Raw genomic sequence first — 27,347 nt, forward strand, 5'->3', positions numbered from 1 at the left:
GAGATCCGGCCACTGCACTCCAGCCTGGGCGACAGAGCGAGACTCTGTCTCAAAAAAAAAAATAAAAAAATAAAAAATAAAAATAAAAATTTAAAAACAAAAAAAATCTAAGCACCCCTCAAAAGACACCGAGCATGAGAGTGGTCAGATCTGGGTTTTGGATACCAGTTCATAACATTTCTCCTAAGGATGTAGTATGATCATTTTAATGAAACATTCTCGGTAGTGGTGGTGTCCTGTCATTTGTAAAAGACACAGGGTGTAAATGTTAAAACCCAGCCTGAATGTTTATGTGTTGAAAATGTGTAAGTTGAACTGTTGACTTAGAAAAGCTATACCTCACGGTGAGAAAAAAAAAAAAAAGCTGACTAGCTTAGGCAGCAGTATATACAACACTGATCATTTTTTAAAAATCCTGGCAGTATCCCAATTTCTGGTACCTCTAGATTGGAACTACCTACTTAGATTATTTACTCAAGTTTTGTTTTTAATCTAAAAAGGAATGGGCCTTTTATTTATAAATATACATGTTGCCTTTAGTTTCTATAACCTCCCCTTTCAAAGAAAATAATGAGGGGAGGTATTGACCAGGCAACCTCAAATGTACCTGAAAGTTCCCAAAGTCTTCTCAGCTAAGGAAAGGGATCCTGTGGCCAGTGGGCCATGGCTTTGTGACATCACTGCCACCTCACAGGCATGACAAAGCCAGCATCAGGCACATTCCTCCTTTCCAGGAAGGTGTGCTTAAGTGTAAGTGGTGAAAGAAGGGAAACCATTGCTTAATGTCGCAAAGCAAACAGACTATCCTGTCGTGCAGAAAACTCCCACACCAGGTAGGCAAGCTGGTTACCAGCAAGCCCCTCCTGTGAACATGACAGCCTGGAAGTGCAGACAGGCCCTCAGCTCAACTATTGGTATATGGAAAATGAGAAATGTTCTGTGAGATAAGAAATATTTTGTGATTTTTCTCAGATTTGCTCCCAGACCCCCATCTGCTGCTTTTCCCTTGTATAAAGAGATCAAAGGAATATACAGGATCTATTCACAGGTCCCACAAGGAAGGGGGTTGGAAGAACAGAGAAGGGTGTGGGATGAGAAGAGGTGGACTGAGTCCAGAGACTGAAATTACAGGAAGCCCCATTAGTCCAAAGCACTGAACTTGGTGTGGTGTTTCTGCCTTCCAGCCTCCTCCTCATCTTCACCTTTCCCCTTCACCAATAATGCTTGGCTCAACCAGTGTTTCTTGTGTACTAAAGAAATTGAAAAGCTTACACAAAAGCAAAAGTAGCTTTCATCCTTTTTTTTTTAAACTTCATAGTATATTTATTAGAATAAGAGATTAGATTTGTTAAACATCTAGGTTAAAATGGTTAAAAGGATTTTCATACAATTTTAGGCACTATACACGTTGTTTACAACAGCATTGGTACTTGGATATGGGGAAAGATAAATCTGACATTTTAATGCCTTGATCAATTTGTGACATTCAAAATAATTCCACCATTTAAGAAACATTAATCAAAACTTAGAGAGACATACCACTAAGTATCCCACACAGTATATTGAAAATAAATATAGAAATACAACCAGAAGTCTACAGATCACCACAGTAGACAGACTGGTGAAGCCCCAGCTATCATGGCAGTGAAGGGCTCTGGCTAGATTTGGATGTAAACTGCTGAATTCTACATGAAAAGCTAATAATAATAATAAAATAACATGATGTACACTTTCTGATGCTCATTTTCATAGCAGCAAAGCATGCTTCACATGCACTGCCTGTGAAGGATCTCACAAGGCTCCCTCCTACTCAGAGAGAAAGTATGCCCAGCAAGAATAAAGTACCACCAAATGTCAAAGAATCCCGAAAATACAGGCAGACAGCCAGTCATGGAGCAGGAACAGCAGTGCAATTATAAGAATGACTACTCACAGTCACCAAAATTTCACTGTAATTCAGCCTGGCACGCGTTTTGATCATCAACATACACACAAATAGCCCCAAGCACAAAGCCAATCCACTTAGGGGAACAATAATAGTAATAAGAATAAAGACGGTAATATTAAAAATGACAAGAGTAGAATCTTGGCACATGCTGTGTTCTTCATCCTTTGTCACAGGTGAAATGCACATCTGAACAGAGACAGGCATGGGAAGGAGGCCCGAAAGCGACATGGCAAACCACTGGGCAGGGGACTCGCTCTTTGCTGCTTCCTAAGCACTTAGACGCCAGCAGCATGGGTTGGTGTGCTGGGCTGGTGAAGGCCGATGGTGGAGCAGAGCCAACCTGCAAAATCCACTTCCTCAGCATCAGATCTCTTGATAAAAGCATGAACCTGCATGTAAGGAAACGAGAGAACGTGGTGTTAAAAAGAAACAACAAAAACACCCACCAGGAAGGAAAATCCCAAGAGTTTCAGGTCTAGAGCTTGTGCTACACTTGGAAGGAGCACCTGGCACCTGCCCCTAAGCAGCAGTGGGGCCAACTGCAGGTCCAAAGACCCGCTCCATCAGTCACAGCAGCTGTGAGGCCTTGGGCAAGTCACCTCTTGGAGCCTACTCTTGCAGTATGGACACAGTAACTCTGCCTTAAATGCCTCACAGGCTTGTTAGAAGGGACAAAGAAAATGATGGACTTAGTGCATATTATACTACATGCATAGTCTGGCTCTCCACATATTTACAGTATTACTTAGCTAATCCCACTGCCACCAAACGAAACAGCAGGCGGAGAGTGACTCAGGAAGGAGGCTGAATGTAAGGTGAGGCAGTCAGTATTAGGGAAAGGCCCCATCCCCATGAAGGGGGTGGGCTGGCCTTTTCTTTCCCATGGCCCCCTAAGGCCTTTCTCTGGCATGCTTACTCAGGCTGCAGGGGTCACCCCAGCTTTCCCTTAAACTGATGGGAGGGCAGAGGAGACTGGTGTTTGGTATTCTGCAGCCCCAGGTTCAGCTGGACCACAGTGGGCAGGGAATGAATGGGCTCTGGAAGTACTGCACAGGTGACTGACAGAACAACAAATGAATATACAGGTACTGTAAGAATCTGGAATAAATGGACTCACCATGAGTTGCTTCAAATCTGCTCTCTCTGCGGGGTTTTTTATTAAGCTTAAAGGAAGAAAGACAAGGTGAGAGCTATTGCCTGGCACTGGTTCTAGCTCAAATAACATGTTTGCATGCCTGTCTTCTCTGCACACTAGAGGCTGAGGATTGCCTGGGCTTGACTCATCCTCCGGTTCTAAGCACAATATCATGCCCACAGTAAGTTAATACATTTTTGCTGAATTAAAAAGCAATGTGCCAATCCCTGGAGAGCAAGCACCAAAAGGAGCAGCTACTACATCCATGATGTAGTTAGACATGTCACATAAGTCTTGGCACTCTATAAAAGGGCTTATGGCAGCAGCTGAGAATCATCAGAGGGGAGGGAAAAGGGCAAAGCTGTGCCTGCAGAAGCAAAGCTGGTGCTTCCAGAAATGGGGTGGGGAGCCTGACAAATCCAGAGTACCCTTCCAGAGAACAAGGAGCCAACTTACCATTTATTCACAAAATCTTGAAATTCCAGACTGAAAACTCCACTGGGCAATTTTGGAGGAGGCTGCAAACACATGTTGAGATAAGAAAAATGCCTGGCTCCTTGCTCCAGCCATCTCCTCTCCCCATCCCACCCCTCCTGCCAGCCAGTGCTATTTTTTTAAAGTCTTCTCTGCCGTCCAAAGGCAGTCCTACTCTCATCCAGTCAAGGAAAGGCACAGGTGGAAGGCCAATGCTGCCTTTTGGGTAACCATGTTGGAACCACTGGTCTCAAATAGCACACTTAGAACTGGGACCAAGTCAAGTCCACTCACTTGTCTGGTGATTTTGAACTAACCACTGTTCCTCTCTGAGCCTCAGTTTACTCTTCTGACATGAAGAGGTTGGGCCTAATGATCTCAGGGACCCTTTCAAGCTCTGAAGCTCTACAATGGTAAATCTTGGAGTGCGACATGGAAACGTAACCAGCAATTTACTGGCAGCAACAGCTAGGGGCACGTGCAAACCACCAGGCTGGCCCAGGTCTGACAGCACCTGCAGAAGCAAACCGGTTTTTAAAAATCCCTTTTCTGAGCCCTAGAGAGGCAGTGCAAAGTTGATGAAACTAACTGACAGGGCTGGGTCTGGAAGAATGTTACCTGCACACTCCAGCAGCGAGGCTGCTGTCAGATCCCCATAGCGATCATGCAGCGCTATACACTACAAGGCCCTGGAGCACTGGGCGCACGGTGTTCCATGCAGTCCAGGAAATGTGGGCCCACTTACACACCCGGGCTGCGAGCTGCGTGTAGCTTCTTTGGGAGGTGCTGACCCACAGACATAATGTCCATGATGTCACTGCTCTGATGTACAGCCCCAAATCTCATTTTTAATTTGAGATTAAAAATGAGACACTGATGCCCACCACCACAAAGCCCAACCTAGTGCTCTTCCTCTGAGGGCCATGTCAGTCTGATCTGAGGTGGGGACTAGAACTCAGCTCTTAGAACAGTGACCCAGAGCAAGCCCTACACTGCAGACTCCCTGCTGCTGAGGGAATCAAGGGACTATTCAAGGGAGAGAGGAGACCAACAGCTTGGCCTCCAGAGGCAGCATCCATTCCTTCTGAACAGGAAAGAGCTAGGCAACAGAGGGGCTGTGTGTCAGCAGAGGCTGCAGTGGATCAACTGACATGCAGCCAAGCCTCCTAGGAGGTAAGAATGGGAGGTGGGAGGTGGTGAGGAAGAAAGAGCACTGGGTGGGAATGACGTGGGCTACTTTTCATCTTGGAGGCTCAATTTCCTCACCTGTTTGAAAAGGAACCAATTTGGCCTACCTCAGCAATGCTTGGGAGAACCACATGGGAAATTAATGTGAAAATTTGGAAGAGAGCAGTGCGTGCTAGGAGACCAGCAATGGTATATCTAACCTCAGATATCCCTTCCCTTAATACGACTACCACACAGAACCACCCAGCTTAGGTCCACAGCAGTAGAGGATAGATAGCTTTTTTTCTGACTCCTACAAATGCAACATACTCTGCCTCCCTCATTATCTTTAAGCAGCAATGATCTGATCCTGAAACTGCTTTTCTGCAGCCCGTGGTGCTTAGTATAAAGCTGTGCATACAGTAAAGAGAGGTATATTAAACTCTAGTAGACTGAACCTGTGACAGGGATGTTTTTTGGTTTTTGTTTTTTCAGAGCCAACCTCTGCCTCCCAGGTTCAAGCAATTCTCATGCCTCAGCCTCCCGAGTAGCTGGGACTACAGACGTGCACCACCATGCCCAGTTAATTTTCATATTTTTAGTACAGATGGGGTTTTGCCCTGTTGGCCAGGCTGGTCTCAAACTCCTTACCTCATCAGCTGATCCAACTGCCTCAGCCTCCCAAACTGCTGGGATTACAGGCGTGAGTCACCGCGCCCAGGATCTGGGTGTTTTCTTAAGATGAGCAAGTAAATTCCAAGGTGAAGGAAACCAGGCAGTACTTACCTCGTTGACTATGTAATCCAACAACTCAAAAATTGCCATGGGAGGTCGGCTGTCCATTCCATATGCTACAAATTTTATAAAAAGAAAAAATACTTCTCAGAAACAGATTACTTGTTTTTTTTTTTTTTTTTCCTTTTGAGACGGAGTCTCGCTCTGTCGCCCAGGCTGGAGTGCAGTGGCCGGACCTCAGCTCACTGCAAGCTCCGCCTCCCGGGTTCACGCCATTCTCCTGCCTCAGCCTCCCGAGTAGCTGGGACTACAGGCGCCTGCCACCTCACCCGGCTAGTTTTTTTTGTATTTTTTAGTAGAGACGGGGTTTCACAGTGTTAGATAGGATGGTCTCGATCTCCTGACCTTGTGATCCGCCCGTCTCGGCCTCCCAAAGTGCTGGGATTACAGGCTTGAGCCACCACGCCCGGCCCAGATTACTTGTTAATATGAGGCAAGGGGTTGGGTATGGATCCCTGGGACCAGAACAGGGTCATGGACAATAAAAATTAAACATCCACAGATAAGGCTTGAACACAGAGGGGACCAGCAAAGGCAGGGTACAAATCTGGGCTCTGCCACATCTTAAGTTCATAACCTTTGGCAAATCAGTTCATTGCTGAGCCAAAGTTCTGAGTTTTGTAAAGCAGAGACATAATAATTATGTCTGTCCTTTCCCCTTTCCTTCTAGTGAGAGAGGCACAAATGAGATAGCAGCTAAATAACTAAAGGACTTAGTTTTAATTCTCCATGAACTTGCGTTTATTCCTTTTGTCTCCTAGAGTCACAGGCCAGCCTCAGAGGCCACAGCCACCAGCCCCACCAATGACCTGACATCAGCTACCCCTAGCCCCCTCTGCTTTCCCCTTCATACAAGCTCTCTCTCATGTGGACCTCATGGAGGTACAGGGCAGGTATCCTTGGCCAGACATGGAGCTACATAAAAAACAGTTGGCTAGGTCAGGCTATTCCCTGAGTACCAGGTTTACTTTCCAATATTCACATGCAGAGAGGCAGGTGGTACTGCACAGTGTTTATCATCTTGGGAGTCAGACTTGGCCACTTACAAGTCTATGTGGCCTTGACAAGGGCCCTGTGCCTCAGTTTCCTCATCTTTAAAATGGAGATTATAATCATATTCACAAATGAAATGCTATTAAAATTCTATAATGCTAGGCAAATCCATGGACACAAAGTAGATTAGTGGTTGTCAGCGGATCAGGCGAGGGGGAGTGGGAGATGGGGTTTCTTTCTGGGGTAATGAAAATGTTCCAGAATGAGACAGTGGTGATGGCTGGACAACATGGAACAATACACTAAAAACCACTGAACTACATACTTTAAAATGTGAATTTTGTCTTATGTGAATTCTATCTCAATAATAAAAAAAAAAACTACCAAAAGTCATGATTAAAAAATTAGAACGCAGTACGCCTACAATCCCAACACTTTGGGAGGCCAAGGCAGGACGATCACTTGAGCCCAGGAGTTCCAGACCAACCTAGTCAACATAGCGAGACCTCATGTATACAAAAAATTTAAAAAATTAGCCAGGCATGCCGGGCGCGGTGGCTCACGCCTGTAATTCCAGCACTTTGGGAGTCTGAGGGGGGCGGATCACCTGAGGGTCGGGAGTTCCAGACCAGCCTGACCAACGTGGAGAAATGCCATCTCTACTAAAAATACAAAAACTTAGCCAGGTATGGTGGCACACACCTGTAATCCCAGCTACTCGGGAGGCTGAGGCAGGAGAATCGCTTGAGCCCGGGAGACGGAGGTTGCAGTGAGCCGAGATCATGCTACTGCACTTCAGTCTGGGCAACAAGAGTGAGACTCCATCTCAAAAAAAAAAACCAAAAAACTAGCCAGGCATGGTGGCACGGTGGCGCACGCCTGTGGTCTCAGGTACTCAGGAGGCTGAGGCAGAAGGATCACTTGAGCCCAAGAGGTCAAGGCTGTAGTAAGCCATGATTGCACCAGTGCACTCCACCCTGAGTGACAGAGCAAGACCCAGTATCAAAAAAAAAAAACAAAAAAACCCCACAAATTAGAAGCCAGGCATGGTGGATCATGCCTGTAATCGCAGCACTTTGGGAGGCTGAGGCAGGAGGATTGCTTGAGCCCTAAAGTTAGAGACTAACCTGAGCAACATAAGGAGACGATGTCTCTACAAAATAAAAAACAACCTAGCTGGGCATGGTGGCATGTGACTGTGGTCCCAGTTACTCAGGAGGCTGAGGTAGGACGATCACTTGGGCCTAGGAGGTTAAGGCTGCAGTGAGCTGTGATCGTGTCACTGCACTCCAGACAGAGTGAGCCCCTTCCCTCCCAACCCCCCAGATAAATTATATAGCCTGTAGTCCCAGCTACTCTGGAGGCTGAGGGAGGAAGACTGCTTGAGCCCAGGAGTTGAAGACTGTGACTAGCCACTGCACTGGGCAACACAGCAAGACCCTTAATAATAAAAATAATACAAAAGGTTAAATAATGTATATAAAGTCCGAAGTGCAGTACCTAGAACATAGTACGTACTCAACAAATGGTAGGAAGTAGTTGGTAATAACAACACCCACCTGGAGACCCTTGCTGCTTCCTCCTAGCCCTAGCCTGGCATCCAGGGACAGAGAAATCAGTCTTGGCAGAATGTACAGAGAATCAGCCCTCCAGAAACCCCTGAAAGTAAGGGACCCCCCCCAACACATAGTCCAAGATGGGGACACACCAGGCTACTCACAGCTAAGGGGCCGCCCGGGGGTCCTTGGCCTGGGTGGGGTCTCAGCCGCATCTCCCTCCACTTGGCACCCAAACATCAGCTCCAGCTCCTTGGCATCTGGAGGAGGGATGGGATACCTCCCAACCGCCATCTCTACCAGAGACAGTCCCATGCTCCAGATGTCTGACTGCACAGAGTAATGAGTCCCCTGGAGTCTTTCTGGCTGCAGGAGAGACAGACAGTTACAAATACCTGACCTAACATGGACCCCTGGGTCTGCTAATGCATTTTCTCTTCTGTCCCTTCTCAATAGTTCATATCTTGTTTCAAGAGCTCCACTAACCTCTTGAATTTGGTCTTCCACCTACCCCCAAACATTGTGTTTACCAAATCCTAGCTGGCTTCTGTGGCTTTGACCCCTCATCCCTGCTCTCTCTCTCCTATAATCTAGCCTAAACTGACAGACCACATGTAATCGGCTGGGCCCTGGCTGCCACTTCAGCCTGTGGTTCCAGCTTTACCCAGCTTGGCCACAGTCTTACACGCACAGGGCAGCCTGTCCGAAGCCCAGCATGAGTGGCTCATCTTATCACTGAATGTGAAACATGAAGCTTGTGGAACGCAGGTTGGGAACGAGGTGTGCCGTGGATATATAGAACAAAAGATCTTGGGTGAGTGGGCCTGAGACTGAAATCCCAGTTCCGGGACTTACAAGCTAAAGGATCCTGACTATCAGCCTCATCTATAAAATGGGGCTGCTGCTGGGCCAGGGCGCAGTGGCTCACACCTGTAATCCCAGCACTTTGGGAGGCTGAGGCAGGAGGATCACATGAGATCAGGAGTTCGAGACCAGCCTGGTCAACATAGCGAAACCCTGTCTCTACTAAAAATACAAAAATTAGCTGGACGTGGTGGTGCATGCCTGTAATTCCAGCTACTTGGGAAGCTGAGGCAGGAGATCATTTGAACCCGGGAGGCAGAGTTTGCAGTGAGCCGAAATCACGCCACCACACTCCAGCCTGGGCAAGAAGAGCGAAAACACCGTGTCGGAAAAAAAAAGGTGAGGGGGGGGTCAGCTGCTGCTGATGAAAATGACAGTAACAATGACATAAGAAAACTCTACTTAGGGTTACTAAGAAGATCAAGTGAAAATGTATGTCAGATGTTGTAAAATGCTGTACAAATATTGGTTGATATTGGTGGGAAGAGCCAAAGAGAAAAAATGTATACAGTACTATGTAAAAGCATTATTTTTAATGAGCATTATTTGAAATAGCACATGTATTTCAAGAACCCTACCGAAAAAATATTTATTCTGGCCATAGTATATTCATTTAGACATTAACTTCTCCTGTAGCATTTTTCACTAACACTGGACTATTTTGGAACTGACCATATAACCACAAAAACCCAAACCATTAAACCCCTGACCGGTAACTCCTAGGGCCTGTTAATGGATTTTGAACTTGAGAGTTGGCAGTCAAATGGCCCAGGATGCCAGCTGCTCAGTTATTAGACATTTAGGGAAGAAACAATAAGGAGATGACAGAGAAAGAGTTCCACTGTGGATCACTGGAGTGGAGGGGTGGGGATGTGGGTCAGTGCCAGGTGAGAGATGTTGACAGTGGCTGGAGTCACAGTGGGGGGTAGGTGCCAGCAAGAAGGAATGAAGATGTGTTCACACTGGGATCTGGGCACAGGTGCCAAATCCTCCCTAAGAAGCAAATGAGGGTGTGCTGTGCAAAGGGCATCTGCCTGGCAAGGGGGCAGCTAGCTTTCAATCCTAGCTCAGCAAGGTTAAGTAGGCAGGTTGCTTAACCTCCCTGAATCTAGACTTCCTCACCTCTAAAATGGGAACAATAATCTTTATTTCCTGGGACAACCACATGGCTCAAATGAGACCTTCCAGGGACATGATATATGCTTTGACAGAGAACACATAAAACGCTTTGTACAAGTTAAGATATGAGCCTCTGCGCCTATCCCCTTCCACGTGGGCCTGCACTCCCTGCCACTTCTGTAAAGACTGCCTACTCACTCCAACGCTTCTCCACTCTGCCACACTTCAGCACTGGCCCAGACTCACGTTTCCACCTTTCCGAATCATTCTCAGAAATGTGCTATCCATGTACCCTCCCACTCAGCCAACTAAACATCTACCCACTTGCCAAGCATTCCCTGAACACTTACCACATGCCAGGCCCCACGCCAGGCACTAGGGACAAGAGAGACACCTTGTCCCTGTCCCAAGGAACCGGAGGTATGGAGGAGGGAAGAGAACATGCTGGTGCTGCTATGGTGTGAGGATAGCCCCACACAGCACTCTGGTGACAGTGGGAGCCAGCAGAGCTGGGAGCAGTAGGAAAGACCCCCAACACAGGGTGTTGGCGGAAATGGAGGAGAGACTCTGGTGAGGGCTCCAGGTGTGCTGCAGTTAGAGGGAGGAGTAAATGACTGACAGACATAGTGAGGAGGGAGAAAAGAGGCTGGACAATTCTGAACAGACTCTCAGGAGTTGGGAGCTACAAGATACTGAAAGGATGGGCTGCTGAGAAGGCACATTAAAAGCCAATGCTCAGGTTTCTACCTTGGGAAACCAGGGAGATGATGCTGTCTATTTACTGCTAAGAGAAAAGGAGGAGGTGAGGTAGTTTGGGGTGGGTCATATCTGAGCATCCTGGATTTGTGGATCTAAAGACGATCATGTAGAGATGCCCAGAGGGGAGCTGGAGCTCACAATCCTTCAGAATGAAAAGCTGCATTCTGGAGCTGCACAATCCTCTCAGTGAGTCAAGGCCCCAATATCCCAGTTATGCTCCAAGGCCTAAGAAAGACCAAGACCATCTTCCCATTCAACTTCATCTCCTCAGGGAGGACCACTGTGCCTCCTCCCTCACTTCTTGTCCCCCACCCAGCACAAGACTCTGGCTCCACAGGAAAGATACCCACTGGGCTCCTATCCCTGACCGTACAAGAAGCTCAAGCAATGGAAACTTCTGTTCATACCGACATGTAGGACCTTGTGCCCACGAAGGAGTTGGCCATGGAGTCGATGAGCTGCCCGCTGACCCCAAAGTCACAGAGCTTGATCTCCCCACGGGAGTTGACTAGGATGTTGGAGGGCTTGACATCTGCAAGGAAGAGAAAATAGAAAAGGAAGGAATTGACACAGGTAGATTGGGGAAGAGAAGGGTCAGCATTCCACACAGACCAGCCCTGACCCTGAGTCCCAGGACAATATCCCCGTCCGCCATCAGGCAGCCCTTGGCTTGCAAACGCTATATACCAAGACCCCTTGTTCCGAGTTCAAGAAGCAACTGTCAGGAGATGAAATGAGCAGCTGCTTTAGAAGTAGAATAGAAAGACAGTCAATTTCCACTCTGAGAACGCAGACTTGGCCAGATGACCCACAGGAAGGAGTCCGTTATCATGAACAGTCAGGATTTCAAAGTCTGTTGCTTCAACCACTCATACTGGTAAGACATACTATCTATGGTTGGATTATGAAGGAGGCAGAAAAAAAACCAACAAAACCTGTCTGCTTGCTGAGGCTACACAGGCTAGAAGAGGACAGGGTTTGGCGGGAATTCCCATTCTAGACCTCTGCACCAGGCACAGAGCATGTGGGTCTTTTTCTTATGAGTATGTGTGGCAGGTGTGGGAGCTGAGTGATGATTCCATTCCACTGGAGTCACTCACCTAACAGCCTACACAGCTACACCTACCCTGCCAGTCAAGGGGAACCCCTTGCTACCTGGCGCTGGAACGTGAGAGGGCTTAAAGCTGCTCCTCAGAGGCAAAACAATGTCCCCATCCCCCTTCCTTGCACTCTTATCATCACCCCATCCGGTCGCTGTCACAAACACCAGTACACTGGCCCTTAGTTTGCAGAGACCTAAATTTCCAAACTTTTTTTTCCCCACTGTATCCTCTGATTCATACAAGTGTCCTGTAAAGTGCATAGACCCGAGTCAATTATCCTCATTTATAAGTGAGAAAACCAAGGCTGGGACTCGGTGAAGGCCCCTGGAGCAGGGCTTTGTGGAGCAGACATCAGCAAACAATGAGACTCACTTTGAGGGCAGACCATGTCTAGGGAAATCCTTAATAGTCATAATATAGACACCACATAGGACATCTAGAAAATCACAGAAAAAATCCAAACCTCCTATAATACAACTCAGCAGAGTCACTACTAATGTTTCATTATTTTTCCCTTCAACACTGTGTTATATGAATGCATTTATTTATTATTATTTTTTTTTAGACACAGAGTCTCACTAAATTGCCTAGGTTGGGCTTGAACTCCTGGGCTCAAGCAATACTCCTGCCTCAGCCTCCCAAGCAGCTGGGAGGATAGGTGCGAGTCACCATGGCCGGCTATTTATTCTTAAACAGATTCAAACAGGTCTATTTAAGTATCTTTCCAAGGACAAACTGAAAAACAAAAGCCGGCGGTGCCTCATGCCTGTAATCCCAGCACTTTGGGAGGCCGAGACAGGAGGATCACCTGAGGTCAGGAGTTCAAGACCAGCCTGGCCAACATGGTGAAACCTTGTCTCTAATAAAGATACAAAAATTAGCCGGGCGTGGTGGCGCATGCCTGTAACCCCTAGCTATTCAAGAGGCTGAGGCAGGAGAATCATTTGAACCCAGGAAGCAGAGGTTGCAGTGAGCCAAGATCATGCCAGTGCACCCCAGCCTGGGTGACAGAGTGAGACTCTGTCTCCAAGGAAAAAAAAAAAAAAAAAAAGGCTAAGGCCCAAGAGATCCAGCAACTTGTTCAAAGTCACACAGCAAAAACTGGGTAAAGCTGAAAGCAGATCCCAGGCCCTCTGACACTTAACACCTGTCCTCTTCTACCCACCCTGCTGCCATGGTCTAACGGTTGCCACCTACTGTCCACTGAGCACCTGCTACCTTACCTGTGGGCTCTGTGTGGGCACCAGACAGCAGGCAAGAAACTGATCAAGTCCCCCACTGTCATGAAGCTTCAATTTTAGTGAGAGGAGACAGACAATAAATCAATCAATGAACAAATGTGTAACATCAGGTGGTCTTCAGTGGCACAAAGAAAAATATAAAACCCAGCCGGGCATGGTGGCTTACACCTGTAATCCCAGCATTTTGGGAGGTTGAGGTAGGCGCATCGTTTGAGGTCAGCATGGTAAAACCCTGTCTTTACTAAAAATACAAAAATTGGCTGGGTGTGATAGCACAAGCCTGTAATCCCAGCTACTCAGGAGGCTGAGGCAGAAGAATCGCTTGAACCCAGGAGGTGGAAGTTGCAGTGAGCCAAGATCGTGCCACTGCACTCCAGCCTGAGCAATAGAGTGAAACTCCGTCTCAAAAAAATTAACAAAACCCTGTGAGGGCAGAGAGAGTAAGGGGGGTACTGCCATGACAGGGTGGAAGGAATGGCCCTGTGAGGAGAGGACACTTGAGCAACTATGTGAACAGAGAGAGGGAGTGAGCCACGCAGCATCTCAGAGAACCACGGGGAGATTCTGAACTTCGGGAGGAGAGGGACGAGCTCTGTTCTTTCCCTGGGCCTAGTGTTAGGACAGGGCCCACAAACACTTCAGCTGAGGCATGAGTCCAGCAGTTGTTGTTGGAGTTGTACCTCCTCATCCCACCATGCCCATGGCCCCTCAGAGGACAGGCGTCAGGTGCCTGGCCTCTGGAGGTCAGGAGCTCAGGATTTGGAAAATGATGCTGAGAATGGAACGAGACTGAGAAGGGTAAGGGGTTGACAGCGCCTGTTGGGGAGGCACACCAAGGCGCTCCAACACAAGCCCTCTTCCACACCTCCCACCCGGTGCCATTGCCTCTCATCCATGCCAGGCCACATGGCATCAGGCTCCCTCACCCGGCCCACACTCTTCCCATGGGCTGCTTAGGCATGACCTGTTAGGCCTGTTTTAGAGTAAAAGAGTAGCACTGGCTAGTGAGACAGAAGCCCTGTGTCAAATCCTGACCCTGCCGCTCACTCTCCACGCAGCCCCGAGCAAGTCACTTGACTTTTCTGGGCCATGGTTTGCCATGAATGAAACAGTTACAATGGCGGCTCTCATACCATCACAGACCAGGATCGATGTAATAAGGCGTGGCATATGAGCAGCACACCATGTTATAGGAATAGAGAATGACTGCTTCACAGGCTGCCCTCCCAGATCAGCGGTTCAGAGAACCAGACACCTCTCCTTCCCCACAAGAACACAGTCTCCTCCACGCAGGCCAGCAGCTTCTTCCTCTGCTGGCTCAGACACCTCTCTTCAGGCTGCAGCTACTGCTCAGGCATGACTGTGCTGCATCTAGCTGTCCTTGTATCCGATCTCTATTCACATGGCAAGCAAGCCTCCCTTTTTCAAACTTACATAACACAGCTTGCCGCCATCCCTGGCTGAGAGCTCCAGCTTCTCCCACCCGTTCCAGGAAACAATACTGCCTAGGAGGCAGCAGAGATGCAAGGGGTTGGAGAGGAACAGAAGGGAAATTCTAAGAGGCTTTTCACTGCTGGACCACATTGGTCCTGGGAGCCAGATCCTAGAGGGCCTCACAAGAAGCCACCTGGAAACCTGGGCACATGAGATCACTGAACCCCAGAGCACGCTGCTGGAGCCGCCAGGCTAGGACATCCCTCTTGTCCCTGCGCCTGCCACACCCAAGACTAGCTCTTCTCTGGGGACAGAAGAGAGGTACATGATGGCAGACAAGTCCAGAGAGAGTTCATTTCTTGACCTCCCTCAGCACCCCACACTTGCTTTCCACAATAGCCAGGCCCTTCACACACTGTTCCTGTCTCCAGCATCTTCTCCCTCCACCTGCCTGCACAGAAACCGGCACTCCTCCAGCGGGACAGCCCCTGCGCAGAGCCTGCCATGGCTCTCCTCTGCCTCAGAGCACACTCCCAAGCCCCACTGCCCAGGTTTCCATGCCCTTCACTGTTTCTTCCTTTCCTCTCCAACTTCACAGCACAACACATCTTCACATCCACTTTCTCCTGGTTGCGGCTGGTCTGCCTCTCTAACTGCCCCTGCGTAAGAGTCTCGCCTTCTCTTGTGCTGGTCCTTGCATCTAACAAGTAGTCCTTTCAAATCACCCTGTCACCTCTACTCCTAGGTGCCTAGTTCTTCCAAATCTCCTTCTCAACTTGGGATAATGCCCTGCTCCTGGAGTCCTGGGAGGATTAACTGGGCTTCCTCTCACATTCTCCTAGCAGAGCCCTCAAACATTCAAATCACAGGCCCAGTCCTTCTCTACTTAATGAGGCCACCTCTGGGCCTTGGGTTCTCTTTCTGATCCTTTGTTAACCGAAAGGTGATGCTGAGAGGGCTCCCAGAAGCTGGTGGGCCAGGCCGCATTCTGGAGGAAGCATCAATCACCCAGTAGGCTCCCAGGCTCATAAGCTTCCCTAGGAATCCCACAGGAGGCTGAGATCTAATAACCCCAATTCTGCTCAGCTTCTGTGACAATGAGTATGGGTAACCCCTCCTTCCTCAAAAATGAACAAGGAGGTTTTATGAAAAACTCAGAAAGTATTTTCTTCTCTGGTATTTTCTGTCCCAAAATAACACTATTCAAAGCCTCCTGATTTTTCCCTCAAGAGCACATATTTTGAAGTTTAACTATTAAGTATTTTCTACCCCTCTAAAATAAGGTGTTTGGATAAAACAATTTAGGGAGTCATTTGTTTATTCTAGAAACAGAGTATCTGCACTGAGCTATGAGTAAAAAGGACACAGGGATTGTCACCATCAGGGGAGACAGAATCCAACAAATGACAAGAACACGTGCACGTGTAAAGGCAAAGATGAAGATGTGGTCAAGGCCCCGTGGACTAGTTCTAAATTCTTCCAACTAGGTGGGATGGGTGCCACCCATTGGATGATAGCCTGAGTAGCTGACAACGCCCTGGCAGGCAGATGAATCAAGGTGAATCTCAGCCTTCTATGTGTTTCCACTATATCCTAATACCTTCATTTTGTTTAGTTTAGGCTAATATTAAAAGCAGCTTAATTCCCTAAGGCAAGATGGAAGACGATGGGGCCTGGAGGAAGAGAAAGGCAGAGGAGGGGTGGAAGTGGGGAGCCCGAAAGAAAGAGAAGAGGTAGCGCTGGGCGCAGTGGCTCACACCTGTAATCCCAGCACTTTGGAAGGCCGAGGCGGGTGGATCACAAGGTCAGGAGATCGAGACTGTCCTGGCTAACATGGTGAAACCCCATCTCTACTAAAAATATAAAAAATTAGCCAGGCGTGGTTGCAGGTGCCTGTAGTCCCAGCTACTTGGGAGGCCGAGGCAGGAGAATGGCCTGAACCTGGAAGGCGGAGCTTGCAGTGAGCTGAGATCATGCAACTGCACTCCAGCCTGCGTGACAGAGCAAGACTCCCTCTAAAAAAAAAAAAAAAAAAAAAGAGAGAGAAGAGGTGGAAGGAAGGAGTGAGGGGCTGCTGAGAAGCAAGCAGAGTGACACAGGGAAGCTGCATTCTTCCTCATCTGTGACAAAGGCTGAATCTAAAAGTAGATAAGCAACAGTTAAAGGATTAAAAAAAAAAAAAAGGCAAATGATTTTTTTAAAAGGCGACTTTAGGCTTCAAATGACCTCTTCTTAGTATCCTTGGCAGAGCCTTAATAACTCTCCCCACTGAAGATGAAGAAACAGAAAGGGAGCTGACTGGATGAGTCAAATTGCACCCTCTACAGAGCCCCTCCAGCCATCCATGGCCTGGGGGAGCTAGTTAAGTAGCAGAGATAATTAAATTCAGAGAAAATCCCCAACTCTTCAATTAGCCATTACCCGTAACCTCTTCTCCCCCACCCAAATTTCCTTCCCCAGGAGCACTGGAAAAAAAGCCAGGATGCAGCTGGGAGACTAGGTGTGAGAATGAGGTGCAGGTGAGCCTAGCAGGCCTACAAAGATCCTACAGCAGCTCTGGTTTATGGAACACCTGCTATGGCAGGCCTTTTAAATATACTAGCCTCTGTTTTTGTTTCTTTGGGGGTGTTTTTGTTTTGTTTTTTCAGACAAAGTCTTACTCTGTCACCCAGGCTAGAGTGCAGTGGCATGATCTCGGCTCACTGCAACCTCTGCCTCCCCAGTTCAAACACACTATCTTCTTTAATCCTTACAGTAACACTATGAGGTAAGCATTATAAACCACTGCACACAGATGAGAAACACTGAGGCCCAGAGTAGGGAGGCGTCACCTGTCAGGGTGGCACAGGTAGCTAACGATAGGGCCTAGGGTTAGAATTAGAACTCAGACCCCTGAGGGAGCATTCTCTCCAGGATCTAGAAAATCAGGGCCCAGACAACCCATAAGAAGCTGTACTCCAAAGTTTCAGAAGAGCCCTTATTGAGCTGTGGCTGGGGAAGGAATCACTCACATTACAGATGTAACGAGCTTTACTTCTGGGAACAAGGATTTAACTTGGGACAGGCTGAAATCCCTGAAATTCAGTAAGGAGAGAATAATTCTCCACTCCAGTTTAGCGAGTGAGCACGATGCTTCTTTCTCAGCTCCAGCCTATTATCCCTTCTTGACAAGGCCAACTGCAAGAAACGTGCTAGCAGCAGGAACCACTTTCAAGTTTATCTCCCTCACTTTCAAGATTTTTACAACCAAGCCCAGCAACTGCATTTTCTTTTCTTCCTTCCCTTCCAAGCCTCATTAGTTTTGAAATGCTTTCCTTCTCTACCCTCCCTACACTCCTCTCTGCCAATTCACTGCTCATCCTCTGACCCAGAGGGCCCATAAACCCTGACATTAAACACAGGATGATGTTGCAGGAGTTTAGGATTTGCTTTTCATTAGCACACAACATTCCAATAAATTATCTAAATTTTTAGGCCGGGCATGGCGGCTCAGGCCTATAATCCCAGCACTTCAAGAGGCTAAGGTGGGTGAACTGCTAGAGGCCAGGAGTTCGAGACCAGGCTGGGCACCATGGCAAAACGCTACTAAAAATACCAAAAAAAAATTATCCAGGCATGGTGGTGTGCACCGGTAGTCCCAGCTACTCGGGAGGCTGAGGCATGAGAACTGATTGAACCCAGGAAGCAGAGGTTGCAGTGAGCTGAGATCGTGCCACTGCACTCCAGCCTGGGTGACAGTGAGACTTTGTCTCAAAAAAGTAAAATAACATAAAATAATCTAAAATTTTAATACAGAATGTAACAAAAGCCAGAGTAAAAGGTATAGGGGGTTAGAGAGAGAAGAGAGGTGTAATAAAAGGAGAAAGAAAGGAAAGAAGAGCAGTCAAGGGAAATGCTTATGAATCCCAGATTCCCTGACAGCACTTTTTTTTTTTTTTTTTTTTTTTTTTTTTGCTGAAGTGCAGTGATACGATCATGGCTCACTACAGCCTCGACCTCCTAGGCTCAAGCGATCCTCCCACTTCAGTGCACGCCACCATGTCCAAGTAACTGTTTCTGTTTTTGGTACACAGGGTCTCCCTGCTTTGCCCAAGCTGGTCTCAAACCCCTGGGCCCAAGCGAGCCTACTGCCTCAGCCTCCCAAAGTGCTGGGATTACAATTGTGAGCCACTATGCCCAGCCTGATCTCTCGTTTTCAATGACCCTTCATAATATTTGGCAGAATAGCCCTAGTTTACAGAGGTAGAAATTGGGGCTGGAGGATAAAATCTCTTGCCAAAGGTCACAAAATAACATGAAAACAGCATATTTCCCCCCCACCAGATTACTTGGGCTACCTCAGAAGAGCTGATACACAATGTATCACAAAGCCAATCAACCACCTACAGGCAAGAGAACAAACTTGGCTAACTTGAGTACTTCTCATATGCTATTCAAGCAACGGAAATTAGCTAAAAATCTGTTTTGACCTGCTGAAGGCTAATTTTGTTCAGCAAGAGAGGTGGGAGGTAGTGAGGTGGGTGTTAAAACAATGACAAAAGAAGACAGGCCAGAGTTCTGTTCATTATTAAACAATGAGTAGGAAAGAATTTCTAGTAATGTCACCATATTTACGTGACCCTGCTCCACCAAAGTACGGCCTGCCCATTTGTGCCTGGGTCACAGCTTAACATAATTCACCAAAAAAGGTCTGGAAAAAAGGTCAGGAAACTACTCACCAGTTATTTCTAGCTTGGGATAACCCCTAACGGAAAGACTTAGAAGAATGTGTTTGACGATTTAAACACAGATGTCAGGCATTCCTTGTCTCCCCATCACACATACTTCTTTGGGGCAAATGCAGCTTTAGGTGGAGACTAACGATCAGAGAAACTTGTCCCTGGCTACAGGGCAGCCCCCTGACCTAGGCTGGGCCACTCATAGCTCCCTATCCCCTGGCCATGGTGATCTCATAGGTCTGGGCACATGACCCCTAGGAGTCCAATCGGGAGTCCTCGCTCAGAACTTTCTAATTGAAGTGAGAAAATTCTTCTGATAACAAAACTGTAAAGCAGGAAGCCACGGTTCCATCTGGTAGACAGCTGGCCCGAGAGAAGAAAGCCAACATCGAAAGGGAAACAAGTGAGAGGGAGAGATCTAACAGTTTTTTTTTTTTTTTTTTTTTTGAGACAAAGTCTCACTCTGTCGCCCAGGCTGGAGTGCAGCAGCATGATCTCAGCTCACTACATCCTCTGCTTCCCAGGTTCAAGCAATTCTCCCTGCCTCAGCCTCCCAAATAGCTGGGACTACAGGCACCTGCCACGATGCCCAGCTAATTTTTGTATTTTTTAGTAAAGATGGTGTTTCGCCATGTTGGCCAGGCTAGCTAACAGCATCTTTTTTTTTTTTTTTGAGACAGAGTCTCGCTCTGTTGCCAGGCTGAATTGCAATGGCACACTCTCAACTCAATGCAACCTCCGCCTCCCAGGTTCAACCGATTCTCCTGCCTCAGCCTCCTGAGTAGCTGGGACTACAGGCGCCTGACACCAGGCCCAGCTAATTTTTGTATTTTTAGTAGAGACGGGGTTTCACCATGTTGGCCAGACTGGTTTCAATCTCTTGACCTTGTGATCTGCCCGCCTGGGCCTCCTAAAGTGCTGGGATTACAGGCGTGAGCCACCGTGCCCAGTAGCTAACAGCATCTTTTTAAAGTACATTTTAATCAAAGTATAATTTGAGCCCCTGGATACAATTATCCATCAGGCCAGCTGTATTCCTATCCTTTCTGGAGTTTGGTTAGCTGATACAAAACAAAACAAAACAAAAAATCATCTTTATTGTTTGAGCTAATTCAAGTTCACTAGCAACCAAGAATCTTAACAGCCAGTGATTCTTACCATCAGCTGGCATCATAAATTTCATTATTAAGTAGGTCGTTTAGTGTGGTGTGGAAACAGCACCACTAACCTAGATCTGGAGTTAGGCAGATTTGGGTTTGAATCCTAGCTCTATCATCTACTAGCTCTGTGGCCCCAGCCCAGTTCCAGAACCTCTCTGAGCCCTTCCTTGACTGTCAGGTGGGAATAGTTAACTCCTACCTGCTAATGTCTGGTAGGTACTAAGTACTCAAATCAGGAGGCTTTAAATGTGAGAAGCACAGAAGTTAGAGTTCAATGGCTCTTGCAGCTTGGAGGGAAAATAAAAGCTAACATTTCAGAAAAAAAAATACAACCAATATAAGGAATCAGATTCCTTCTCAGCCTGGCTTCTACCTAACACAGCACCTGTGAAAAGAAAAGAAATCTTGGGGCCCCAAAAATCACTAAGCTAAAGGGAAGTCAAGCTGGGAACTGCTCAGGGCAAACCTGCCTCTCATTCTATTCAAAGTCATCCCTCTGCTGAGATAAATGCTTATCTGATTGCCTCCTTTGCAAAGGCTAACCAGAAACTCAAAAGAATCCAACTGTTTGTCTCTCACCTACCTGTGACCTCGAAGCCCCCTCCCTGCTTCCAGTTGTCCTGCCATTCCCAACAGAACCAAGGAACATCTTATATATACTGATGTCTCATGTCTCCCTAAAATGTATAAAACCAACCTGTGCTTGGACCACCTTGGGCACATGTCATCAGGACCTCCTGGGGCTGTGTCACAGGGTCCTCAACTTTGGCAAAATAAACCTTCTAAATTAACTGAGACCTGTCTCAGTTATTCAGGGTTCACGTTTTGGTAACCACAAAGGGATTCTGAGTGGAGGTGCCCCTGACCTTTGACAAATCTCCCATTGGTGCCTGGTACCAGCTTGAGCTATCTTTATGGCTCAAACCAACTGGACCATTTGCTGAGGCCTGGAAGCACCTCCTCCAGAGAATCCCTGATCTCCCAAAATCCGGGAGGGGTCTAAAGTTTTTTTTGCTGTACAACTCCTTTTTTTTTTTTTTTTTAGTTTTACTTACTTCCAACACAAGGAAGGCAAGTTTTCCTGGTTCCGTGACAATGGAAGGCAAGTAACTCCTTTAGAGTTCTGAGCTTGCTTCCAACAGGGAGGGCAAGTTTGAGTCTCTTTCTGCTTCTAGGATGGTAGAGGGCAGTCTTCAGCATGAAACCCATCCCTAAGTAACTGAATTAGGGTTTGTCTTGGCTACAGTTAAGATTAACAACCAGCTGGTCTTATTTTCTCCTTATCATGAAAGCTCTCAGTACTTGTATAGGTTGTGTGTTTTGTTTTACTTTACTGTTTCTTTTCCAAATTATGGGGAATGAGGCCTCTGAAGTGGCTAAATTCCTACAAAAAAACAAGCAAAAAAAAAGTGGCATGGTGGGGGGAGAAAAATGGCCAGCAAAAGAAAAGAAAAAAAAAGGAACGATAATGGCTGTCACCTCAGGTTGCAGTTCCATACCTAAAGTTCCGCTTTCTTTTTTTCATGACAGCCTAGGTTTGGTTCCTAAATCAAGCCCTTTCTGAAAGGTTTGATATTTGGTACTTCTGAAATAGCAAAAATTTGTCCAAGCAGAAATACGGCAATGAGATCTAAACAGATTTTTTTAAAGGAGCTCAATGGTTAAAAGTCAGCTTAATGAAAAGCTAACGTCCAAGATGTGTGTGTGTATGTGTGTGTGTGTGTCTTTAAAAGGACTTTATGTTTTGGGTTTGTTTTTTCTCTGTCTAGGACCTTGTCTTTTTTTGAGACAAATTTTTCTTCTCAGTTGACAGAATTCTGTTTTCTTCATTGACTTCTGCTCTCTCTCCTTTCTCTTGCACCCTCTGCTGCATGAGAAACCTAAAATAATTTATAATAGCCTGGAGTTCCTTAAAGAAAACAAAGAAGGCACCAGACTCCCTTTGGGGGAGAAACCTGCTTTTTCTTATGGATCCCCAAGATTGTAAACAAACAAGTTCCTCTCAGCTATTAAACTGCTTTTGTATTGTGTTACCTGATTTTCTGACTAAAATAGTTATTGCAACAGAGGCTACTCTTGGGTTTTTAAGAGTGTAGTTTAGACACTAGAAATGTCTTTGTTTAAAAACAAAATTTTTTTTTTTTTGAGACGGAGTCTCGCTCGGTTGTCCAGGCTGGAGTGCAATGGCGCGGTCTTGGCTCACTGCAACCTCCGCCTCCTGGGTTCAAGCGATTCTCCTGCCTCAGCCTCCGGAGTAGCTGGGGTTACAGGTGCCTGCCACCATGCCTGGCTAATTGTTGTATTTTCAGTGGAGACGGGTTTTCACCACGTTGGCCAGGCTGGTCTCAAACTGCTGACCTCGTGATCCGCCCACCTCAGCTTCCCAAAGTGTTGGGATTACAGGCGTGAGCCACTGTGCCCAGCCAAAAACAAATTTTTCTTTTCTTTTTCTTCTTTTTTTTTTTTTAGATGGAGTCTTGCTCTGTTCCCATGCTGGAGCACAGTGGCACGGTCTTGGCTCACTGCAACCTCCGCCATCCTGGGTTAAAGCGATTCTCCTGCCTCAGCCTCCCAAGTAGCTGGGATTACAGGCACCCACCACCATGCCCATCTAATTTTTGTATTTTTAGTAGAGATAGGGTTTCATCATGTTGGTCAGGCTGGTCTTGAACTCCTGACCTCGTGATCCACCCACCTCGGCCTCCCAAAGTGCTGGGATTACAGGCATGAGGCACTGCACCTGGCCAAAAACAATTTTTTTAAAAGCATCATGTGGTCTAGCCTCCTTTTTGGAGACCCAGGATTCAGTGTGGGCTCTACCCAGAGCTCAGAGATCCAGTTAAGATAGGTAGTACCTATCTAAATAAATTGGTCTCCTTATACAATCCTATGATAGATTTCTATAATTGTATGTTTGATTTGGCATCCACCCTTAACCTTCCTCTGCACCAGAGTTTTCCTCTGTACTTTATGATGTAAATTTTGCTATCGGATTTTTCACGTTAGAGTTGTGTCCTTCAATACACAGAATTAGGAGCTATTTAGCTGACAACTGCCAAGCATAATGAAACAGGTTATCAAGAGTTTGCAAGTCTGACAGAAGGGGGAAAAAAAAAGGACGTCTGTCTTACCTTTAAGATGTACTTTTATTGGTATGGCTAATATGTCCATGTATTTATGTGTTGTGCACACAATGATTTACTACTAAAAAATGTATAAAACAGCTCTAATTAATTGGCTTAAGGAAAAATAAAGCACAAATCAAATACTTTATCAGAAAATGAAAGACTAGTCAAATGTTTCTCAAGTTTACATGGCTCAAGTAAAATCTTTAATAGATAAGCTACCTTTAAGATTGTTGGTAAAGTACTTACTATTAGAAATGCCTTAAAAATAGCCAGGGTACATTTTTGTTTGCATTTTTTGACCAAGAAATTTCATACGTATCCCTGCCAAATACTATAAGGTGTCAAAATTTGGCATAGGGGTTACAAAACTATAAAACCAGCCCAAAACAGGACGATCTTTGCTTGTGAGCCACCAGGTGCGGTGGCTCATGCCTGTAATTCCAGCACTTTGGGAGGCCAAGACAGGTAGATCACTTGAGGTCAGAAGTTCAAGGCCAGACTGACCAACATGGTAAAACCCTATCTCTACTAAAAATACAAAAATTAGTTGGGCGTGGTGGCAGGCACCTGTAATCCCAGTTACTCAGAAAGCTGAGGGAGGAGAATCATTTGAACCCAGGAGGCACAGGTTGCAGTGAGCTGAGATCATGTCACTGCACTCTAGCCTGACTGACAGAGCCAGACTTCGTAAAAAAAAAAAAAAAGAAAAATCTTTGCTTCTGTAAATATTGATAAGACACTGATATTGGTTTAGTGAAAATAGCTAAGTCTTGAAGTATTTAGTAAAACAACCATAACTTCTAATCATGTGGCTTTAGGCAGCCTACTCCCCAGGCAGGAAGGGGGTTTGTTTGGGGAAAGGGCTGTTATCATCTTTGTTTCAAAGCTCACCTATAAACTAAGTTCCTCCCAAAGTTAGTACTGTCTATGCCCAGGAATAAACAAGGACAGCTTGGAGATTAGAAGCAAGATGGAGTTAGTTAGGTCAGATCTTTTTCACTGTCTCAGTTATAATTTTGCAATGACAGTTTCTCTTTTTCTTCTTTTTGAGATGGAGTTTTGCTCTTGTTGCCCAGGCTGGAGTGCAATGGCACGATCTTGGCTCACTGCAACCTCTGCCTCCTGGGTTCAAGCAATTTTCCTACCTCAGCCTCCCGAGTAGCAGGGATTACAGGTGCTCACCACCATGCCAGACTAATTTCTTGTATTTCCGTAGAGATGGGCTTTCACAACGTTGGCCAGCTGGTCTCGAACTCCTGACCTCAGGTGATACACTATGCCCGGCCCTGCGGTTTCTCTTTAAAAGGTGGTTTTATAATCAACTATAAAATTCTAACAGGTGCTCTTGAATACAGGTTTCTGATAACTTTAAAGGCTGTGACATCAAAACAGAGGAAAAACTTTCATGACTCATGGAGAGCTGAAATGTTCATGAATATCAAGCAGAATAGGAATTAGCTGCATGAACTGAACTTACAGGAGACTGAAGTAATCTTTTTATTTTTTGCTTAAAATGCTGCTGATTCTTTGTGTTCTTTTTCAGAGTCAAGGAAACTTTTCTTTTGAGCTATTGACAGGTTTTAACAATTTGTTTTTTGAGATGCAGTCTCGCTTTGTTGCCCAGGCTGGAGTGCAGTGGCATGATCTCAGTTCATTGCAACCTCCACCTTCAGGGTTCAAGTGATTCTTCGGTCTCAGACTCCTGAGTAGCTGGGACTACAGGCACACACCACCACGCCCAGCAAATTTTTTGTATTTTTAGTAGAGACGGGGTTTCACCATGTTTGCCAGGCTGGTCTTGAACTCCTGACCTCAAATGATCCACCCACCTCAGCCTCCCAAAGTGCTGTGATTACAGACATGAGCCACCACACCTGGACAGGTTTTAACAATAAAGTATACAAACGCCCATGAAAAAAAATTGAAGGATACTTCTCTCCACCCGATTTCTCCAGAATTTGGAAACTATGTGGGAGTATTCTTAACTTACAGCAATACAGTTATCAGCGTAAGTGCAAAAAAATCTGTTTTCATTTGAAACAGGACACGATTGGAGAAACTGGTTATTTTACCAAGGTTTTGACTAGAATGGTGTGCTTTCCTTTAAGGAATCCAACTTGACTTATAGAGCCAATAAAAAGTCCCTTGGGAAAACTGGTCTCATACCTTGTCTACACAGTCCCTGTACAGGGATCATGGCCTGTGATAAGTAAAGAATGTCACTTTCTGATAGGCCCAGGAGCCCCAAGTTATCTTGGGACATCAAGAGGAGATGAATTCACCCAACTCGTATGTATTTGATGGTACAAATCTATGGCTGGGCTTAGCTTTTAAAAAGTCTTATATGAGAGTCCTTCTACAGAGCAAAGTTTCATCAAGGCCAATTTTAAAAGCCTATGTGAAAAATAGTTATTCTTACTGCACTTTATAGAAATAATATGCCCAAGTATAATAAAGCAAATTGGTCCTACCATGATTTGTCTTTAGTAAAAACGGGAAAGTGGAGAGAGAAAAAATCCGTTTCAAAAACTATAGTACAGTTTGTTGTTGTTGTTGTTTTTCTTGAGACGGAGTTTCACTCTTGTTGCCCAGGGTGGAGTGCGGTGGTAAGGGAGGAGACCACCCGTCGTATTGTCTTATGCCCAATTTCTGCCTCCAAAGAAAGAAGAAGTAAAAACTAAAAGGCAGAAATGAAATCCACAAGCAGGCAGCCCGGCGCCACACCCTGCGCCTCGAAGTTAAAGATCGACCCGGACCTAATCGGTTGTGTTATCTATAGATTACAAACAGTGTATAGAAAAGCACTGTGAAAATCCCTGTCCTGTTCTGTTCCTATCTGATTACCGGTGCATGCAACCCCCAGTCATGTACCGGCTGCTTGCTCAAATCGATCGGCTCCCAGCCGAATAAAGCCCTTCCTTCTTTAATTCAGTGTCTGAGGGGTTTTGTCTGCGGCTTGTCCTGTTACAGTGGCACAATCTCGGTTCTCTGCAACCTCCGCCTCCCAGGTTCAAGGATTCTCCTGCCTCAGCCTCCCAAGTAGCTGAGTTTGCAGGCATGTGCCACCATGCCCGGCTAATTTTTTTTTGGATTTTTGGTAGAGATGGGGTTGGCCATCTGTTGGCCAGGCTGGTCTCGAACTCCTGACCTCAGGTAATCCACCCACCTCTACCTCCCAAAGTGCTGGGATTATAGGTGTGAGCCGCTGTGCCCAGCTAGATTCTAGTCTTACCTAGTTTTTCAACTTTTATCATTTTTTACAGTTTGGACTTAATTCTAATTTTTCCTGGCTACAAGTCTGTAAAACAGTGTTTTTGGCCAGGCACGGTGGCTCATGCCTCTAATCCCAGCACTTTGGGAGGCTGAGGTGGGTGGATCAGCTGAGGTCGAGAGTTCGAGACCACAGCCTGACTCAACATGGAGAAACCCAGTCTCTACTAAAAATACAAAATTAGCCGGGCGTGTTGGCGCACGCCTGTAATCCCAGCTACTCGGGAAGGCTGAGGGAGGATAATCGCTTGACTCCGGAAGGCAGTGAGCCAAGATCGCGCCACTGCACTCCAGCCTGGGCAACAAGAGCAAAACTTCGTCTCAAAACAAAAACAAAATGTTTTCAATTTTTTTTCTTTTCCTTTTTCCCATTTTTCCTAATGTGAAATTACTGAAAACTAAGCTGTGCTTTCTTAAAGCCCTGTGAACTGAAGCTAGACAACTTCAAAAGAAAATAACAGCATACATAAGCCACTTTCATAC

At 46.3% G+C, this 27,347-nt stretch overlaps 2 protein-coding genes across 3 annotated transcripts in view; one reads left to right on the forward strand and one right to left on the reverse strand.

The window, feature by feature from the left end:
* The window catches only part of SNAPC5 (small nuclear RNA activating complex, polypeptide 5, 19kDa), an 8,755-nt gene extending 5,674 nt beyond the window's left edge, over positions 1-3,081 (forward strand). Inside the window, exon 4 of one of the 2 annotated variants that reach the window (XR_001001573.1) lies at positions 2,122-2,203. The gene's annotated coding sequence lies outside the window, so the exon portion shown is untranslated. Of the gene's footprint in view, positions 1-2,121 lie in introns of both variants that reach the window. The other variant, XM_011940363.1, reaches the window with a different exon arrangement.
* MAP2K1 (mitogen-activated protein kinase kinase 1) overlaps positions 1,286-27,347 on the reverse strand; it is a 108,693-nt gene continuing 82,631 nt past the window's right edge. The window contains exons 6-11 of the mRNA XM_011940361.1: positions 11,218-11,342; positions 8,233-8,434; positions 5,511-5,575; positions 3,540-3,601; positions 3,066-3,111; positions 1,286-2,337 (exon numbers count right to left, since the gene is read on the reverse strand). Coding sequence (XP_011795751.1) covers positions 2,224-2,337; positions 3,066-3,111; positions 3,540-3,601; positions 5,511-5,575; positions 8,233-8,434; positions 11,218-11,342 — 614 coding nt within the window. The 3' untranslated portion in view covers positions 1,286-2,223. The remainder of the gene's footprint in view (positions 2,338-3,065; positions 3,112-3,539; positions 3,602-5,510; positions 5,576-8,232; positions 8,435-11,217; positions 11,343-27,347) is intronic.

The sequence above is a fragment of the Colobus angolensis genome, unplaced genomic scaffold, assembly GCF_000951035.1.
Source record: "Colobus angolensis palliatus isolate OR3802 unplaced genomic scaffold, Cang.pa_1.0 Scaffold19, whole genome shotgun sequence".
In the NCBI taxonomy this organism is placed as follows: domain Eukaryota; kingdom Metazoa; phylum Chordata; class Mammalia; order Primates; family Cercopithecidae; genus Colobus; species Colobus angolensis.